The sequence below is a fragment of the Centroberyx gerrardi genome, unplaced genomic scaffold (assembly GCF_048128805.1).
Source record: "Centroberyx gerrardi isolate f3 unplaced genomic scaffold, fCenGer3.hap1.cur.20231027 Scaffold_54, whole genome shotgun sequence".
Lineage (NCBI taxonomy): Eukaryota > Metazoa > Chordata > Actinopteri > Beryciformes > Berycidae > Centroberyx > Centroberyx gerrardi.
Window position 1 is genome coordinate 38,682 of NW_027605188.1, and position 20,958 is coordinate 59,639.

General features: G+C 44.3%; 1 protein-coding gene across 1 annotated transcript in view; it reads right to left on the reverse strand.

Annotated features, from left to right (window-relative positions):
• The window catches only part of LOC139926209 (retinal guanylyl cyclase 2-like), a 50,846-nt gene that overhangs the window by 11,549 nt on the left and 18,339 nt on the right, over positions 1 to 20,958 (reverse strand). Inside the window, exons 15-19 of the mRNA XM_078282268.1 lie at positions 17,380 to 17,528; positions 11,647 to 11,810; positions 10,326 to 10,449; positions 9,953 to 10,021; positions 1,315 to 1,489 (exon numbers count right to left, since the gene is read on the reverse strand). Coding sequence (XP_078138394.1) covers positions 1,315 to 1,489; positions 9,953 to 10,021; positions 10,326 to 10,449; positions 11,647 to 11,810; positions 17,380 to 17,528 — 681 coding nt within the window. The remainder of the gene's footprint in view (positions 1 to 1,314; positions 1,490 to 9,952; positions 10,022 to 10,325; positions 10,450 to 11,646; positions 11,811 to 17,379; positions 17,529 to 20,958) is intronic.

The following is a 20,958-nucleotide window of genomic DNA, read 5'->3' on the forward strand; positions in this document are numbered from 1 at the left end:
TCCAAGGAAGACTGGAAAATATATGAAAAAATACTGCACAGTTGCCAGGCACAACACTTCAATAATTTTCCCCCTATGCCATCAGGACCAGGGCTTTTCCTCTCTTTAATACGACCAAAAGATTTACACACAATCACCTCATCAATTTTAATCTTACAGCCTGCAGGCTCATTTCTACAATTAGAAAGCTCATCATTGAAATCATAGATATCAAACCTAGAGTAGAATTGAAGTAGAAAGAAAAGGCGCTTCAGGAAGACCTTTGTGCCGTCTGCCATCACTACCCTCAACAACCTATAATGGACTGATGCTCTTGTGATTTATGCTCCTGTTTCCTGTGTCCCCACTCTGCAGGGCTTTGTTCTGTTTTTGGGGTTCTGTGGCCCCACCATGTGTCTGTATTTGCTGGATGTTGTTTTCAATTTTTGTATGTGTACAGGCTGTAGAAACACTTTTCCTCTAAGAGGACAATAAAGAATCTATCTATCTATCTAAGGGCGCTTTCACACCGCAAAGTCCGCTTAAAGTCTGAACCAGAGTTTGCTAGGTTGTTACATTTTATTGGTCTGGTTCGTTTCACACCGACTATAATATCAAGCAGACCTAATTGGACAGATATCTTGATTGGAGTACAAAAAAAATCTAACTAGAATGACACCCAGAGGCAGTTCACATTATAATGCTACACCTTGCCATTATACTCTCCTGTCAACAGTGTGTCTGCGTTAGGTCAGTGTATGTTCCTTTTCGTAAATTATTGACCGAGGTGGCGGATGTGCCGTGTTCAACTGAAGAAAAATAGCGTCTCCTTGCCGACCGAAAAAGGAGAAAAGAACATCATTACTACTGACTCCACAGTCGCTACAACACTGAGCAGCTAGAGTCGTAAACTCTCTGAAATTTGGCTAAAAACAACCCAAACAACCCACTGTGAAAGAGCAAATCATTACACGTTGTTCCTCTGTTTGGTGCGGACTTTATCAAAGTTGCTTTCACACCAAAATGATCCGCATCACGGTCCGAATGGAAGAGGACCGAAACCACCGATTTTTGGCAGACCTTTTGCAAAATTTTGCTTCGCACTCCACATGGTGTGTTCACACCTGTCAAAATGATCCATCTTAGCAAAAAGGCCGCACTTCACCCCCCGCTTGCTCACCAACAGTCCCCCCCCTCCACCACAACACAATGTGGGGCGATGCAATGTCGATGGGGGTGCAAATCCATCAATCATGGATTGTACCTTTAACTGATATGAGAGTGATCCCATGCTTGTGTGTGTGTGTGTGTGTGTGTGTGTGTGTGTGTGTGTACCTGAGTGCAGTCCGATGCGTATTTTGACTTTAATCTCCGGCATGTGCTTGATCTTGAAGGCCCCGATGCAGTGCAGAATGTCCAGCGACATGTTGGCGACTTCAGCCGCATGTCGGGTGCCATTTCTGTTTGGAACGCCGGAGGCGACCATGTAGGCATCTCCTATAGTCTCTACCTGCAACACAACACATAGACATCAGAAACCCTAACCCTAACCATGTAGGTGTCTCCTATAGTCCCTAGCTGCAACACAACACATAGGAGACATCAGAAACCCTAACCTTAACCATGTAGGTGTCTCCTATAGTCCCTAGCTGCAACACAACACATAGACATCAGAAACCCTAACCCTAACCATGTAGGTGTCTGCTATAGTCCCTAGCTGCAACACAACACATAGGAGACATCAGAAACCCTAACCATGTAGGTGTCTCCTATAGTCTCTACCTACAACACAAAACATAGAAGACATCAGAAACCCTAACCCTAACCATGTAGGTGTCTCCTATAGTCTCTACCTACAACACAAAACATAGGAGACATCAGAAACTAACACTGACAATAATATACAACTACACATAACTCTGACAACAACACACAGATTCCTGTGTAGACATTTCATATAACCTGTCTGTATGTGAAATACAAGTGTGTTATTCTTCAAATCTTTATCATAACATCGTAATGAAAGTAAGATATATATAAGGAAATAAAATTTCCTGTCTCTCTCTCTCTGATCCAGGCTGGACCCCTTCTCCAGATAGAAATTAATTAGAAAGTGTCTCCTTGCATCTCCAAACCACGTCGTGAAATCCTAAAAACTATAAAGTTCCTTGTCCTTTGTTCAACTTTTGCAAAACACCAAAGCAAAATGCCAAATCAAAAACGTCAATGCTAAAACAACAAAACCAGCAGCAAGTCAAGATCTTAGCCAAGAACTCAAATTCAAATCTTGCAGCTAAAGATATTTTTGTGTTCTTTGTCATTCAATACTATTCTGCCTTTGAAGTCTGAGCCTCTTTTTGAATAGTTCACTGAAAAGCATCATCGCAGGGCCTGCAGTGATTGTTTTCAAAGCTATTCAAGAACAAGCCAAGAATGCTGACCAACTGTCTTTCACAATAGATACCTGCTTGTGTTTCATTGCTTGCTGTTGCTAGGCAACCCAACTTCAACAGAGTTTGTCTCACCGGTGATCTCCGGAAAACCGGCCTCTCCAACAAACGGCCATCTCAACAACAACTAGGCTCCGAAACATCTTCCATGTGTTTCTGCTGAGAGTGTTGATAAACTGACACATAATTCAATTAGGAAAGTTAGTTTAGTCTGCAATGGTCTCCCCAAAAAAACTCTGGGGCGGTTACAGCTCATTCAGAATGCTGCTGCCAGAGTTCTGACTAAGACTAAAGGCCTTTACACACCAACAGCGACGCGAATAAATGGCACGAAATTGCGAATAATTTGGAGGAGAATTTTGACGCGCCTGACATTTAGCGCAATGCGATTTTGCAAATAAATTATTATGGTTCTAAAAAAAAATCGCGCCACGGAGACACAAAAATGGACTCAACATCAAGCGATGATGACCTGGTGCTCCTTTTATTTAATAAAAAGAAAAAAAAAAAATACCTGGATACACCCAATACTGACCAAGAGAGGAGAACTTGGTGAGTTCCACTGCTTGGTTCAGGAACTTAAACTGTACCACAGCCACTTCAGGACATACTTCAGGATGTCCGTCGGACAATTTGAAGCACTGCTGCAACAGCTGGCGCCAAGCTTGAAGAAGCTGAGGAGTAATTTCCAAAGAGCCGATTGACCCGGAGCAGCGGCTAGCCGTATGTCTGAGGTAAGATAATAGTTTTTAAGTATTTAATTTTAGGAAAGTCCCGTCCAGCTGTGCGCTGTGCACATTTGGTTCATTCATATTCTTTGACAGAGTTGGGTCGCCTGTAGCCTAGCTTGGTCAAAAATCATTCAAAGTCTGATCTCTCCTCTTGAGGCTTGCATTAACATAGGCTACGCACCAACCAGACACTTTGCTTAGTGATTAATAAATAGCCTACCCATCTGTGTTGTTTATTGGCCTTTTTGTGCACTCCGAAGAAGGCAGCAATGCCAGTACGCGTTGGTACTTATTCTGTTTTGTCAACTAGGCTACATCATATCCTTTTAAAGACAAAAATAACTGTGAGCATTGGCTAGAGACAAATAAATTAAATAAATAAATAGACAAATAAACTTTATATCAGACTGATAGGTGGTGGATGGAGGGAGAGACACAGAGACTAGGCTATTTAACCCTTGTGCGTCCCTAAATCATTCAGTAAATCATCTTCCCACGGCCCTGAATGCGCACAGCGCTTAAAAATAGCAAAGCACAGTACATTTCTAAATGAGTCATAACAGAGAGGAAAGACGGAACACAGAGAGTTTATAGGCTGATCCAGGAGCATGCCAATAACTATCATACTATACATCATATTCGGTCTACCAACGCCCTGTAGCCCGTCATACTGGTGTAATTTGTGGGTATGTTAAAGGGAGAAAATTGAAAAAATGTATTTAGGTACAATACTCGTTTTTTAGAATTCTAAAAAGGCCTTTAAAGCGAGACCATAGTATTTTCCAGTGTTTCAGAAATTGAAATTTAAAATCTCAACGTCAGCCCATGGCCTTTCTAGTGTTAACAGAAAAAAATACACCAAAATACTGATATTACAATGGTTAAAAAGCCTATGCAGTGGATTTTACATGACGCGGTGCCACTCGACCCTGAGCAACGACTTGCAGTGTGTTTGAGGTGAAACCAGCTGCTGTTCTGGCTACAGCTGTGGAGAAAATAGACCATAGTTTACATATATTGTCTGTGAAGCGCTACCATACTCTCAGTTTGGCAGGCGATAATTTAATTTGTGCCTATATATCTATATTAGCCTTCCTAGTCCACTGTATGAGTGAACGAGGATCAGAGTGTGCCTCTGCCTCACCTGTGCGTAAAGGCGCACGGACTAACCATCATCCCCGTACCCAAGCCTTTTAGCGATCAAAAGCCACACATATTTATTTCAGCCTGGGACAACGTTTGAAAATGTGACATCATAGAAAGCAAAAGATTTCATTGGTCAAGTGTATATTTTCGCAGACGGAATGCCGCAGAAGACAAAGTGGTTCGGAATTTTTTTCTTGCCACATGAAAGTTCTTCCCTGGTGTGCAAGCTTCCATTATAACCCACAAAATCATTTTTTGTAAATTTCTGCACCGAAATTCGCACTCGGTGTGAAAGAGCTTTTAAAAAGCATAACCTGGTGGCGGAAGCCGTACAACACATCCACAAACATTAATACTGCATAAAATACTAAATTATGAACACTGGATCCTGGAAAACATGTTAGATCAGTACATCTTGGAATATAAACATTACCTGGATAAAAATGAATTTCAAATTAACCTGTTAAGTGAATTAAATTGAATTATACTCAAAAATAAATTGTGCGGTCCCTGATAACCAATACAAAACAGTTAACAGAAGGAAATACACAAAATAATAAACATAAACAATCTTGTAAATATCAATTGACCTCTCACATAAACATAAAAATATTATGATTGAAATGGTAAATGTATTTAGCGTCCATGTCATGAATTTGATTGTGTGTGTGCGTGTGTGTGTGTGTGTGTGTGTGTGTGACCATATTAACTAAGCAATTAAGAAAAGATAATACTTTCTTTCATCATGTCTTTGCAGATTTCTAAGCACTGGTGATAGTTACACCTGTTGGGCCAGGCCATGTGGTCAAACAAAGGAAAGGCCTACATGTAAGATTAAAAGCCTAAAACCGGCCTAGCAAGGGAATCAAAAACCTGAACTCTAGCCCACCCGCTGGGCTGGGACCTTAAACAAAGGAAAGCAGCGCCAAAATTCCAACAGGCCCTGAAGTTCACACCTAGGTGCGAACTGGCTGAAACCCAACCTCTGGTCTCTCATTGAACGAGACTCGGGCAATTCCCAGGGGACTGAGCACGGTTCCAGGGAAGGCTTGGAGGCCGGCCCGGCTGCAGTTAAGCCGGTAATGCGTATGGCTCTAGTGCCTTCTTTAGGGGAGCTCCACAGCCTTCTGCCTTCGGGGTACCACCTTCAGAGCCTTACATGGAGCTTCGGAGGTGTTGGCCAGACCCTAGATCCCTCTCTCACCATACCAGTGACAGCAGGGCCCTTACCGCCATGCGGGAAGCAGGCAGCTATGGACTGGACCGCATGCCTGCTGTGGAACCATCGATTGCTTCCCTAATTGTGTCGCCGGATGAGGCCTTGAGACCTGCAGCCCGTGGCCACAGTGTCACATCACTGACGATCTGCTCATGAGGAGCTATGACATTGCTGGCCGCATGGGGAACTCAATGTCCCACCTCATATTGGCCCTTTCCCAGTCCTTGCAGGCCTCTAGGGCAGACTCCTCTACCCAGAGCATTAGTGACACTTCACTACAGACACTTGCATTTATGACAAGAGAGCTGGGCAGGCTTATGTCAACATTAACACTGGCCCGCCAGCAGGTATGGCTAGCACAGTTTCCGCTGTCAGAGCCATGTAGGAGGGTCCTCTGCTCTCTCCCTGTGGTCCCAGGTGAGATGTTTGTGCCTGCGGCTCTGCAGGCACTGGAGTGCAGCATTCAGGTAAATCACACCAGACGTCCGTTTGCCAGTCTGAGAAGGGAGCCTACATCCTTTTCTAGACAACGGCCCCCCCTAGGACAGGATAGTCGTCACTTCCGTCCACCAGCTCGCCCTGGTGGTTCCTATGGGGGCCCACGGTCCTCTGAGCGACCGGACCAGCACCAGCGTTTTCCCCGGCCACCGGCACCTCGGGCCCAGAGGGGCCGCGTGTTCAATCAGCGCCCCCCCCCCCCCCCCCCCAGAGCCCCTAAAGGCCAAGGGAATAATGCATGAGATCACAGAGCTGGGCGTCGGTCGCTTCTCCCGGCAGCACCTCAGCTACTGGGAAGAGCACACATCAGACCCTTGGGTGGTGGCCACGCTTTCCCAAGGGTACAATCTCCAATTCCGACGCCGGCCCCCAATCTTCGGCAGGGTCAGGATGACTGTGGTCAACGATCCCGCAAAATCTCTGGCACTCAGTCAAGAGATATCTGCCCTCCTGGAGAAGGCTGCCATAGAGCCCATAGATCATCGAACGCAGTAGGGTGGGTTCTACTCAATGTACTTTCTCATTCCAAAAAAAGACGGTGGTTTGCAGCCGATACTGGATCTAAGGGGGCTAAACCAGTTTCTGAAGGTTTTGCCCTTCCATATGCTGCGCACTGCAGACGTTTTCCAGGCGGTTACGCAGGGAGACTGGTGAAAGTATGCGTCGATTTGAAGGACGCATACTTTCATGTGCCAATGGCGCTGCATCACAGGCAATTCCTGCGTTTTGCTTTCGAGGGCCAGGCGTATCAGTTCAAGGAGCTCCCATTTGGCCTCTCTTTATCCCCTCGGGTGGTCACGAGGTGCATGCGGGCAGCTCTGTCCCTGATGCAGGTCAAGGGCCTTCGTATCCTCCCGTACTTGGACGACTAGCTAATCGTTGCCCCGACTCCGGAGCATGCAGTACAGGACACAGCAACCCTCCTTTCTCATGTGTCCCAGCTGGGCCTTACTGTCAACCTGGCCAAGAGCTCCCTCACACCCAACCAAAACGTGGTGTTCCTTGGATTGTTGCTGGACTCCCAAAGGATGAGGGCCTCCCCGTCGCTGCGGCGGGCCGAGGACATACTCAGACGACTCCTTCGTTTTCAGAAGGGCAGAGAACTGACGTACAGCCTCTTCCTCAGGCTGACAGGCATGCTGACAGCTGCCTCAACTGTAGTTCCGCTGGGCCTCCTACATTTGCGTCCTCTCCAGGTGTGGTCAAATGGCCTGCATTTGGACCCCAGACGGGACAGGCACAAGAAGGTCCGGGTATCCGGGCGGTGCATCCTTGCCCTGCGGCAATGAAGGAGCAGGGCGTATCTGACCAGGGGCGTCCCCTTGGGTGTGATCCCCTCCCACCGGGAGGTGGTGATGACAGACGCCTCCACTTCTGGCTGGGGGGCGGTGTGGCAGCACAGAATGGTAAGGGGGCTGTGGAGCACACGGCAGAGGCAGGAGCACATAAATGTGCTGGAACTCCGAGCCGTGTTTCTGGTGCTCAAACACTTCCTGCAATCTGTAAAGGGCAAGCATGTCCTCATTCGTTTCGACAACACTTCAGCAGTCTTCCATATAAACCACCAGGGGGGCACCAGGTCTGTCCAGTCACTGCGGGTGGCACGTCAGCTCCTGTTATGGGCCTTCCCTCAACTGGCGAGTCTCAGGGCCATCTATCTACCAGGCCTACAGAACACTGTGGCAGATTTCCTCTCTCGCCACAAACCTCCTGCGGGGGAATGGAGGCTCCACCCAGAGGTTGTGGACATGCTCTGGGGCAAATACGGCAGGGCGGAGGTCGACCTCTATGCGTCGGAGGCCTTGACACATTGCCCCCTCTGGTTCTCCTTGGCGGAGACTACAAGCCCACTAGGACAGACGCATTGGGCCATCCCTGGCCGACCTCCTCCTTTATGCTTTTCCACCAGTTTCCCTGATATTGGAGACGCTACACAGAGTCCAAGAGGGCAACCACAGACTGTTGTTGGTGGCCCCGTATTGGCCCGGGAGACCCTGGTTTCCCATGCTACACAGGCTCCTCGACGAGGAGCCGTGGCCCCTGCCGAGGAGGAAGGACTTGCTGTCTCAGCTGAGGGGATGCATTTGGCATCCGAACCCGGAGAGTCTAAAGATGTACGTTTGGCCGCTGAGGGGGCGGACCCGCTTCTGAATGACTGTGACCAGGCGGTGGTTCAGACGATCTTGGACTCCAGGGCACCTTCCACCAGGCTGCTTTATGCAAATAGGTGGAAGTTATTTAGCGAGTGATGTAGGGCTCAGGAGGTGGTCCCTGAGCGTTGCTCCCTGCCCTTGGTGTTAAGGTTCTTGCAGTCCCTGTTGGAGGGCAATCGGTCGGTCTCGACCCTGAAGGTGTATGTAGCTGCGATCTCAGCTCGGCATGTAGGAGTGGGGAACCAGACTGTTGGAGCCCACAGCTTTGTTGGTCGTTTTTTAAAGAGGGCTCTGCAACAGAAGCCCCCACAGTTGATGAGGGTTCCCTCATAGGATTTGCGCTGGAACTCTGATGGTTCGGGGGTGGTCCTGTGGCCTAACTGGGCTCATGCAAGGTGAAGCAAGTGAGAAAGCAGTGCTGCTCTGCCCAGTAAGGGTCCTTAAGCAGTATTTGGAGGTGACAGCTAGCTTTCGCCAGTCTGATGGGCTGTTCGTCTGCTACGGTGGGCACAGGAAGGGTCACGCCTTGTCTAAACAGAGGCTTTCCAGCTGGATTGTGGAAGCCATCGCTCAGGCATACAGATCAAACAGCCTGCCTGTACCCTTTAATGTTAGGGGCCATTCCACCAGGAGTGTCTCCACGTCCTGGGCAGCACTAAGGGGTGTGCCTCTAGGTGACATATGTGCGGCAGCCACCTGGGCTTCGCCGTGCACCTTTGCCAGATTCTACAGGATCAATATCGCTGCTCCCCAAGCGATTGCGACTGCTGTTCTACCTCAGCCCGCAGCCTGCTCTCAGTGAGGTGGGTGAGGGATTCCTCGTGACCTTGTTGGTAATAGTCATCCAGTGTTAAGCACCGCCTCTGGTGGTCAGGAAAAATGATATAGAACCAGCCAGAGTTCCTTGTCACTCAGAATCCTGATGAGAAGATTCTGTAGGGACAAAACTCAGGATGACGGGGCCATTTATACAGTAGGGCTGGTAGCGCCCTACATCATCCTGGGTCACGGGTGACTCTGTTGGTATAAACAACTCGACCTGCGCGTGCGCAAGAAGGACGTTATCCAGTGTTAAGCACCGCCTCTGGCGGTCATCCAGAATTCATAGAACCGTAGTTACATGCGGAACTTTCGATCTCACAGGTCATGTAACTCCAACCTGTTAATGGTCCCCCTGAACTTGATCCAAATATGGGGATGCAGCTTTCAATTCTTATGGCCTGAGGCTCTGGAACTCACTCCCAGAAAACCTTCCAGCTGTTGAAACACTCGAAACTTTTAAACTTAAAACCTTAAAATCTTGAACTTTGCTTTTAAGTAGGATCTCTCTTCTTTCCTTCTCCTGGTTCTTATCTCTTTTAGCCATTTGTTGGTCTTCATTTTGTGTAATAATTTGCTATAATTTTCTCTTGTTTATTTTACTTATGTATCTCTTTTTATCCACCATGTTAGTTGATTTTTGCTTTTATCTTGTGTAGTAATCTGTGGCAATTTTCTCCTGCTTTTAATATAGGCACATACCTGTGGTCTTATTTAACTCAATGTTTTGCTGCTTATAAGGTGTGAAGCACATTGTGGTGCATTCTGTGTATGAAATGTGCTGTACAAATAAATGATGATTGATTGATTGATTGATTTATTGATCAAAAACTTCTATTTTCATACCTATACTTAACTCTGAATTTGATCTTTTACGAAGTCATGCTGCACCTTAGTGTTTAGCTTAGTGTTTCTGTCAGGTGCTAGAGGTCAAAGGTCAGATAGTAATGCTCCTACCTTGTAGACATCATGAGTACCAATGATGGCATCAAACAAGGTGTACAGGTCATTCAGTAGATCAACCACCTGGACAGACAGACACACACACAAACACAGACACACACACGTTTCAGTTATCAAAACTACAATAATAATGATATGGAAACATAGAGCCGTGGTCCTCAGTACCCCGGCCCTGCTTGTCCTCATTACCCCAGCCCTGCTGGTTCCTATCCTACCTGGTAACTGGTTACCTTCACCTAGTGTCCCAGGTCTCATTTAGCCCCTGATCACACAGGTGAATGTAACTGAAGGTAAAATAGAAAGCCAGGCTCCGGTACTGGAGGACCAGGACTGAGAACCACTGACTGAGTGTAAAATTAATGTGTACCTCTATAGGTTCACTGAGAGCTGAGATGGTGGTGAATCCTACGATGTCACTGAAGTACAGCGTGGATTCAGAGTAATGTTCCGGTCGGACGGGCTTCCCTTTCTTCAGCGACTGAGCCACTGTCCTGACAAATGTACAAACACATTATTATTACTACTATTATTACTACAACAACATTCATAACATTAGATCATCTGTTACGGCTAAGATAAGCTACTGCCGTTGTGTTTTGTGATTTGTTTTGTAAAATGCTGTTGTGTTCTGCACTTCAGGGCCACCGTACTTTCCCTTTATAAATCCCAATCAACTTTTTGTACGTGAACAAGCCTCACGTCCGGCCATGTTAAATGGTTAATAAAATGCCCTTCATAAATATCAATATGCATGTGAACGTGCCTGTCATTCCATTCTCTTGGAGTGAGAAACTGGCAGCCAGAGAGTGAGACTACAGAGAGAAATCTCCCAGAGTGAAATTCAAAAGCGGGAGATTGAGACAAAGCAGAAGTTTTTGTTTCACCAACCAAAGCAAGTTTGTTGAGTGGCAACGCTGCCAGTTTGGAGAGCCGAACCCTTGATAAAAAATCAACATAAATGGTCTGATATAAAGTTTGACCCTGCACATCGACAGAGTGTCATGCCACTGTCTCACCTTGATCATGGGATCATGGGAAACCCTAATCAGTGGCATTGTGCCAGAAACAGAGTGACACCAACATGGCATCAGAGTAAGATCCTGAACAAGCCTTTTGTTTTAATCTCACCACAGATTCAACAGTTTGACTATCTCCTCTTATGCCTCATCTGCTGCATCTTTTCATTCAAAACTCACCAGTAAATAAACAATGGCAACCGTTTTGAAAAAAAACACTTTGTTAGTCTACTATTTGTTACAAAAATGAACGGGTATGAGCTAGTCTTTGTGATGCAACAAAGTTACGGAAGTCCAAATGGCTCGTTTAGAGGCTCACTTTTCTAGTATGGATTGTGTGGATTTAGTTGGCGACCGTGCGTTTTGATACTTTCACCATGTTTAGATAGACCATCCAACTCCTTTATCATCACAGAGTCAAGGGGAGTCCTGTTTGACATGATATGGGACCTTTAATAACTCTGTTTGTATGTGTTGTGTGTGGATATTATCATTACCTGATTTCTGCACTGTATCTGTACTGGACCACTACTGGTCATTTTAAGCTATTTCTCTAGGCTTAAGGGTTAAGTTAAGATTAAAGGTTAAGGTTAAAGGTTAAGGAGTATTTTAGGGTTATGGTTAAGGAAATATACAACATATTTGACATATATTTTGAAATATGAGACATACTTGGGCAGGAGCTGTCCGATCAGTTTCTCCGTCTTGTTTCTCTCTATCTCCAGTTCATCTGTTCTTTCTCTGATCAGATCCTCCAGGTTCGAGCTGTACTGTTCCAACATCCGCAGCATGGAGTCGATGATGTTTGCCCTCTTCCCTCTGTTAATACCCCGAAACTACAGACAGACAGACAGACAGGTAACACAGACAGGTAACCCTCTTCCCTCTGTTAAAGGATCAGGCTGGTGTTTTTTAATGCATTGCTTACCGTCAACAAATCCTATGAAAATAACAAAATCAGCAATGATTTTGTTTTGCCAACAAGTCTCATCCATGTAGCCGATGCCCAGTAAAGCTCTGGAATGGAAAAGTCCAGGAATTCCTGGACCCAGAAAAAGCAATGGCCCACGTGAAAAATACCATTACAACAGCAGAGGCCGCACTCTGATCCTTCATAATTTGATTTCTTGTGTTCTTCTTGTCTCAACCTAATTGTTTTTTTCCTCAGGCGGATGACACTATTTGCAAGGTTTTGTGACAGGTAGTATAATTTTCTTTATCACCTATGCAGCCCTTATTTGCTCCACTGGCATCATTGAATGTTAAAATGTCTTGATGCACTTTCTATTTTTTTTTCCAACTGAAAGGGGTTTGGCAGGAGCCAGCCTGCTGGACACTAATTTGTACCCCACTACCTACACATTATGTGTGGATTTTTCTGCGAGGGGTGTTATAGTCACCAAGTTCAGTTAGGTGACAGGGGTTGGGGATCTACCAGACCTGTATGTGTACTTGTTTATTGTGTTCATCATTTTACATGTCTTCAATTTTACTGTTTTACTTTTTTGGGACGTATTTATAATATACTAGTAGTATACTACTACTATACTAGATGGAATGTAAAGTCCTTAAATCATCCTGTGAAACGCAAAAGGGTGCTCACACATCTTAAACATCACAAAATTGATATTGCCTTCCTCAAAGAGACCCATCTCTGTACCGCTGACCAATCCAGATTGAGGGGAGGATGGATAGGACAAGCATACCATTCCAATTTTGGCTCCAAGGCGAGGGGGGCAGCTATCCTAATAAGTAAGAATGTGCCATTTGTAATGTCTAGCATAGAATCTGACTCCACAGGGCGTTATGTTATTGTAGTTGGTCGATTGTACGGATTCCTGGTTATTTTAGCCAACATTTATGCTCCAAACATTGACGACAATGCATTTTTCATTAATATTTTCTCCCAACTGCCAAACATGGATACGCATCACCTCATTTTAGGTGGGGACACAAACTGCGTGCTTTCTCCAAATTTAGACCGTAGCTCCTCTATGGTATCATCCAAGTCGAAATCGGCGCAATCAATCAAACTTTTTCTTAAGACATACGACATATCAGATATATGGTGATTCCGCAATCCTACCTCTAGAGGTTACTCCTTCTTTTCTCCAGTCCATAAGACGTTTTCGCAAATAGATTATTTTTTTATTGATAAAAAGCTTCTCCCTATGGTAACTGATTGTGAATATTAATCCATAGTCATTTCGGACCATGGCCCCTTGACAATGAGAATGCACATTCCTGGTGCAGTGCCCAATTATTGCTCATGGAGACTTAACCCTCTACTTCTTTCCAAAGAACCTTTTGTAAATTTCATAAAATCCAAAATTGTATTTTTTCTCGCCCATAATCAGACCCCAGATGTGTTGCCCTCAACGGTTTGGGAGTCGATGAAAGCATACTTAAGGGGCCAGATTATTTCATACTCTATTTCATACTTATTTCATACTGCTTAGGAAAGCGGACACTGAACGCCTCAGGCAGTTGACATGATATTTTGAAGCTGGATACAGTGTATAGCCATTCACCCACGGATGATGTGCTCAAACAACGTTTGACACTTAAAATGGAATTCGATCTTCTCTTGACACGTCAAGCAGAGAATCTTATATTAAAATCTAGACACGGCTTCTATGAGCATGGGGAGAAAGCTGGAAAAATTTTTGCGCATCAATTACGTCAGAGGACTGGCAATCAATGTATACCTGAAATAAGTGATGAACAAGGTTTAAAGCACACCGATAATTTAAAAATAAATTCATGTTTTCATCATTACTACTCTTCCCTTTACACTTCAGAGCCATCAGACGATGAGTCTGCCTTAGATAATTTTTTTCATAATCTTGATATCCCCAGAGTGGATCCGGAATTAGCCGCGGAGCTGGAGGACGATATTTCTATTGCAGAGATTGTAGAATCAATTAGGGGTATGCAAAGCGGCAAATCTCCAAGACCGGATGGCTACCCGTCTGAATTCTATAAGACATTTTCAGAACAACTTGCCCCCCTTCTCCTCTCTGTATTTCAGGAATCGCTTTCCTCTCAATCCCTCCCCCTAACTATGTGCAAGGTAACCATTTCGCTTATTCTAAAGAGGGACAAAAATTCCCTTCAATGTGACTCGTATCGTCTGATTTCACTCTTGAACACAGATGTAAAGCTTCTTGCAAAGCTCTTAGCCCACCGCCTTGAATTGTCCCTTTCCTCAATCATTTCTACAGACCAAACAGGCTTTATGAAGAACAGGTACTCATTTTTTAATATAAGGCGCCTTCTAAATATTCTTTATAATCACTCTTCATCCGACACTCCAGAGATTTTACTATCACTTGATGCTGAAAAAGCTTTTGATTGGGTGGAGTGGGATTACCTCTTCTACACTCTTGAAAAATTTGGTTTTGGTCCAAAATTTATATCCTATATTAAGACTCTATATTCTTCCCCAATGGCTGCTGTGCGTACAAACAATAACCTATCTGCTTACTTTAAATTGCAACGAGGTACAAGACAGGGGTGCCCAATGTCTCCACTCCTGTTCGCCGTTGCTGTTGAACCACTAGCACTAGCCCTGCGACAGGATATCCATAAACTAACCCGTGGAGGCCGGGAGTATAAATTATCGCTTTATGCGGATGATTTGTTACTGTACATATCGGACCCTTTGTCAAGCCTTCCTAGACTGCTAGACTTATTAAGTAAGTTTGGCAAAATATCCGGCTACAAAACAAACCTTTTAAAAAGTGAGTTGATGCCAATTAATGCAACTGCCAAGAGCACCTCCTTTAGTTCAACTCCCTTTAAAATTAGTACAAAGAAGTTCAGGTATCTGGGAATTTGGATCACACATAATCACAAAGACCTTTATAAGGCTAACTTTCTGCCCTTGGTATCCTGTTTAAAACAGGACATTGAACGTTGGGATTTGCTGCCCTTCTCTCTGTGTGGAAGGATAAATACAATCAAGATGAATGTGTTACTTAGATTTTTATACCCGTTTCAAAGTCTTCCTATTTTTTTGACCACATTTGTTTTTAGGTCCATAAATACACTTATTTCAACCTTCATCTGGAACAAAAAACCCCCGCATATACGGAAATGCATATTGCAGAGGCCTTGCCCCCAGGGTGGTATGGCACTCCCAAATTTTCAGTACTACTATTGGGCAGCCAACATTAGGGTGTTGATGTACTGGATGAAGGACGTGGATGATCCTGATGCCCCTAAATGGCTAATTTTAGAGAGTTCATCCTGTGGCCCCATCTCTTTACCAGCGTTACTGTGCTCTATACTCCCATTGGTAAAGCCCATCTCTTACTATAGCAACAACCCCATTGTTGCACAGTCAGTAAAAATATGGAACCAGTTTAGGCGGTCATTTGCACTTCACAATCTCTCACTATCCGCTCCGATAGTTAAAAACCACATGTTTACCCCCTCGACATCAGATGGAGCATTTAATATCTGGTCTAGGAGTGGGATCCCATCATTACATGACCTCTATATAGACAATAATTTTGCATCCTTTGAACATTCCTACTGTTTCCCTCTATATCCCCCCACGTCCCTGTTAGACTCTATTTTCAAACTCAGGACAGACCTCAAGCAGATTATAGGTAGGATATATGAGCTTCTCAATCTACACAATTTGACAACTTTAGACTATCTTAAGAACAGGTGGGAAGAGGATTTAGATGAACAAATTCCAGAAGAAATCTGGCAGAAAATTATTTGAACAATTCATTCATCATCCATCTGTCAACGGCATGCTGTTGTACAATTCAAGGTAGTACATCGACTTCATTGGTGTAAAGTTAGACTGTCGAGAATTAGACCAGATTTGGATCCTACATGTGATAGGTGCAAACAAGCTCCTGCAAGTTTATTACATATGTTTTGGATGTGGCCAGGACTATATCATTTCTGGCAATCTATTTTTGATACTTTCTCTAAAATTCTAGAGGAGCCAATAGACCACTCCCCTTATATTGCATTATTTGGTGTTGCACCGCCGGATGTCCAACTAAATAATTATAAGTGCAACATGCTGGTCTTTTGCACTCTGTTAACCAGGCGACTAATACTGTTTAAGTGGACAGACCCTCTTCCCCCTACTTACTCTCAATGGATCAAAGAGGTTATGCAATATCTCAAACTAGAGAGGATAAGATATTCTCTCCAAGGGTCGGTACTGAGATTCTATACGATTTAACAGCCCTTCCTGACATTTGTGGAAAATATGGAAGCCGAGAATGTAACCCCGTAGTACTTTTTTAAATTATTGTTATTATTATTATTATTCTGTATCTCATTTTTTTTTTGTTTTTATATAATTTTGGAATATGACTAGCTTTATTTCATTGGTGCAGGTCTGAGGGGTGGGTGGTATGGGCGGGCCCAGGGGTTTGGTACTGTTTGTACTTTGTATACTGTGAAAATCTTTAATAAAAAGACCTTGATTAAAAAAAAAAACACGTCAAAGAGCCATGACGTTGTTCTGGGCAACACATTTCATCATCACGATGCACCAGGCCGGCCGACTTTTTCCTCAAACAACTTAATAAACCGTCTGTAAACACGTTTTCCATCTCAGGAAAGTAGTTCTGTAGCACAGAAAATAGTCCCCGGCGTAATGAAGAATTTGTTCCCATTTGAATTTGATTTGGTAATAACTACAACAGCCTGACTTTTCGTGATAACAGTTAGCGATTTTTGAAATGTAAACTATGACTTTGTGAGCTGTATTTCAAGGTTTTTAGCTTACAATTGGAGCCAATGACTTCCGGGTTGACGGCTAAAAACGGTATGTGGAAAGTCAAAGTAATGGGAGGAGAGCAAACGCATTGTTGATTTTGTTATTTTCATAGGATTTGTTGACGGCAAGAAATGCATTAAAAAACACCGGCCTTATCCTTTAATACCCCGAAAATACAAACAGACAGACAGGTAAAACAGACAGGTAGCCCTCTTCCCTCTGTTAATACCCCGAAACTACAGACAGACAGACAGACAGACAGACAGACAGACAGGTAAAACAGATAGGTAGCCCTCTTCCCTCTGTTAATACCCTAAAACTACAAACAGACAGACAGGTAAAACAGACAGGTAGCCCTCTTCCCTCTGTTAATACCCCGAAACTACAGACAGACAGACAGGTAAAACAGACAGGTAGTCCTCTTCCCTCTGTTAATACCCTGAAACTACAGACAGACAGACAGACAGACAGACAGACAGACAAACAGACAGACAAACAGACAGACAGGTAAAACAGATAGGTAGCCCTCTTCCCTCTGTTAATACCCTAAAACTACAAATAGACAGACAGGTAAAGCAGACTGGTAAGAATTCTTTTGAGGTATTTACACCAACCAGCAGGCGGCACCATCAAACCAAACCCTCTGTTACCTGTTTGAATATTTCATCGAAGCTGGGTCTCTTACTGGGATCTTCATTCCAGCACTCCGTCATCAGGTTCAGACACTCAGTAGGAGCTTCATCTACTGAAACCACCGGCCTGCAGAGCGGAGGAGGCTGCTTCAAACGCTCCACTATCTCTGAATCAGACAGACAGACAGACCACTGATATTGAGATTTGAAAATTAAATTTCTCCAATACTGTAAATATACTGTCCTCATCCTTCCAGTACTTTTCCTAAATATTCTGCCTTTAAATACCTATTTACTCTGACCTTAGATGCTGCAATATTATATTCTGTATACATATCAATGTCCTTAAAAACCTGGATTTTACAGAAAAGATTTGTTAGATTTGTTATATTATCCACTTGGAGCAGCAGAACATTCAGCACCACTCTTTCTCTAAGTATATTATAAATATTCAATCTTCAACCAACTGTAAACACACGTTCAGTTTCATTATCAAATGAAGTTCATACTAAAACACCAGATACTCTAAAACTGGCACTTTCCCAGATTCCAGACCACTGTGTTGGTTCTCCGTAAGATATAGAAGTTCTCCATAAGATATAGAAGTTCTCCATAAGATATAGAAGTTCTCCGTAAGATATAGAAGTTCTCCACTGAAGAACAGTGACATTCACATTTGTGACGACCCTCCCACTCTCCTGGCTCTGTGTCTTGCAGGAGCCTGGTGGGTGGGGTCTTCATTGAGGCTGATTGGAGTGCACCTGCGCCCAGTGTACTCCTTGGGCTTTAAAAGCCTTCAGACCATCAGTCTTTCTCTCTCTCCTCACCTATGTACACCTTTTGTTCTGTTCTTTTGGTTTGATGTAGTTTGTGTTGTTTGTTTTCCCCTTAGTTTTAGTTAATAAATCATTGTTTTAACTTTTACTTTGGCGTATGGCTCCTTCATTGTTACTTCCTTGAGCCAGGTTGTAACATATGGGGGCTCGATGATTTGCTCCCTGTAACATATGGGGGCTCATCCTAAGTTTTTGAACTCTTCGTTTCACACTCGGTTTGTTTTGTTTAACTTTGTTGGCCCTCTTGCAAGCATGGTCAGTGAGAGGCTACACTGCAATGGTGCTGTTTTGGGAAGTTATACGGCAGAATATTTGAGTTTGTTTGGCTTAGTTTGGGCTATGGCTTGGCTTACTGTTGTGTTCCTGCTGGTAAGTTGTCCCTATTTCATTGGTTGCCTGGTATCATTTATGTGCCAGTAGTTTTGTGGTGTTTGGTGAGGGGAGAGCCATGTCTGGCATCCGCCAGTGCTGAAGATGTTTGTTTGTTAGTGGGACCTATGGTAAGTGTTGTTGGTGTAGCAGCAGTACTGGTTTGGGTATCCTAGCCTGGTAAGTTTTGGAGCATTATTGTGTATTTCCCCTGTTAGGCACAGCAGTGTTTCCCCTTTGGGTTTCACTAGTATTTATTTGTAGTGTTGTGGCGAATGTGGAAGGAGCAGTTGTCTCAAGAGCATTTCCCTGGTCTCGAGAGGGTTGTCTGCTCGCCAATCGCTTTTCTCGCACCAGTGGGCTATAATGTGTAAATACCCACCACCAGTAGTCACATGAAGACTAGGGTTAGAGTTAGCTAGTTAACTGGTCATAGCTAGTGGGGAAGCTCTGTTTGGGTCGGCTGCCCAAACCGTGTCTGCTGGGTGCACTGTAGCTATGTTTTGGTCCCTTTGGGTTCTTCTTTGTTATTAGGCTTCTTGTTGTGGTTGTATTGTGGTTAAGTATGGCTCGTGTTGAGGATTGGGAAATTGTGTCTTGGTAGACATTGTGAGTTACAATGTCTTTGGATACTGCTAATGTTACCTGAAGGCTTGGTGCAAGTTACCTGCTCTTGCTTTGTAGCATTTTGGTTTTGTGTGTAAGTGTATCTTTGTATCGTACTGGTGTGGCCAGCATTGCGCTTTGTTTGGTAACACGTGTGTTATCTTGGGTTGTACTAGGTTGTGCAGCTTTTTGGTTAGCGTTTTGGGTTAGGGTTAGTCATTGTGGTTTTTGTGTTTGCCACAATGACAGTAGGATTAATTCTCATTGGTTCCAATATGGAAGTGAATTTGGAGATTTGAGTGTCTACTTCGGAGCAGTCTGGTAAAAGCACACTTTTGGCAATCCCAGGTAATAGTACTGGGGGTTGCGGCCAATCTGTTTGAGCAGGGTATACTGGCTATGAGCAGCCTATTGTTGCCGACATCTCCTGCACTGAGGTGATGACAGTGTGAGTGTCGTCTCTTTTGGGTGGGAGTGTGTTGGTGAATTGATCATGTCTGGTCATCTGTCAGTATGTCTTTGATGTACAGTCTTGCTATTCTGTCTGTGTCATTGAATCGTACAACCTCAACCTTGACCATGTTGAGGGATGGACAACATGGTGGCAGTCCTGTTGTCCCAGCCCTTGGAAGCCTAATTATGTTGTCTCTGTTCTCCTGTGCTGCTCTTCCCTTCCTCTCAAATGGTTGCCTAGGTACCGAGGTCTGCTGAGGATGGGGCAAGCAGCTGGCCAGGGGCAGGCGGGTTGGAGACATTAAATGTATAATTTTGTCTTTTGCTTGTGTTACAGGGGTTCCTGGTGCGACCCTGTTTTTATGGAGGGGGGTGTGACAACCCTCCCACTCTCCTGGCTCTGTGTCTTGCAGGAGCCTGGTGGGTGGGGTCTTCGTTGAGGCTGATTAGAGTGCACCTGGGCCTGGTGTACTTCTTGGGCTTTAAAAGCCTTCAGACCATCAGTCTTTCCTCACCTATGCACACCTTTTGTTCTGTTCTTTTGTTTTGATGTAGTTTGTGTTTGTTTTCCCCTTAGTTTTAGTTAATAGAATAGAATATCTTTATTGTCATTGTACAAGTACAACGAGATTAGGTTTGCGGCTTCCGTACTCAATGCATTAAAATAACAATAAATAGGTAAAAATAAAGCGATAAAAAAGAATAACAATAAGGTAGCAATAAAGTAACGAACAGTATAAACAGTGTCCGGCAGTAGTAGTAAATAAAACTACAGCTCAGATGTGCAAAGCAGCAACAAAACCAGTACAGTACGGGAATGTAGATATAGAGTCTTCATAAAACACAAAGTGGATGAATGTATTAATCCCTGAAAACTGAGGTTATTAACACAATATCCAGACAGTAACACAGAATGAAGGAGAGTGGACCCCTGTGTAACTGTATAGGTTATTTGGTGGCATAGTGCAGTATGTGTGTGCATGTGAAATCAGCTGTGGCAGAAAATATGGGGGCAGTCAGACAGTTTAAGGGGAATACTTGGTGGACTGATTCAAAGCAGATATGGCTCTCTCAGTCTGGAGGTGCGGGCAAAAAAGGCCTTATAACGTCTGCCAGATGAAAGGAGTTCAAACAGACGATGGCATGAGTGTGTGGAGTCCTTACAAATGGTGGCAGCTTTCCTGAGGCAGCGTGAGCTGTAGATGTCCTCCAGAGCTGGGCGCTGGAGATGACCCGCTGAAGAGCTTTCCTATCAGCTGCTGTGCAGCTGAGATACCACACAGAGATGCAGTATGATAGGATGCTCTCTATGGTGCAGCGGTAGAAGATCACC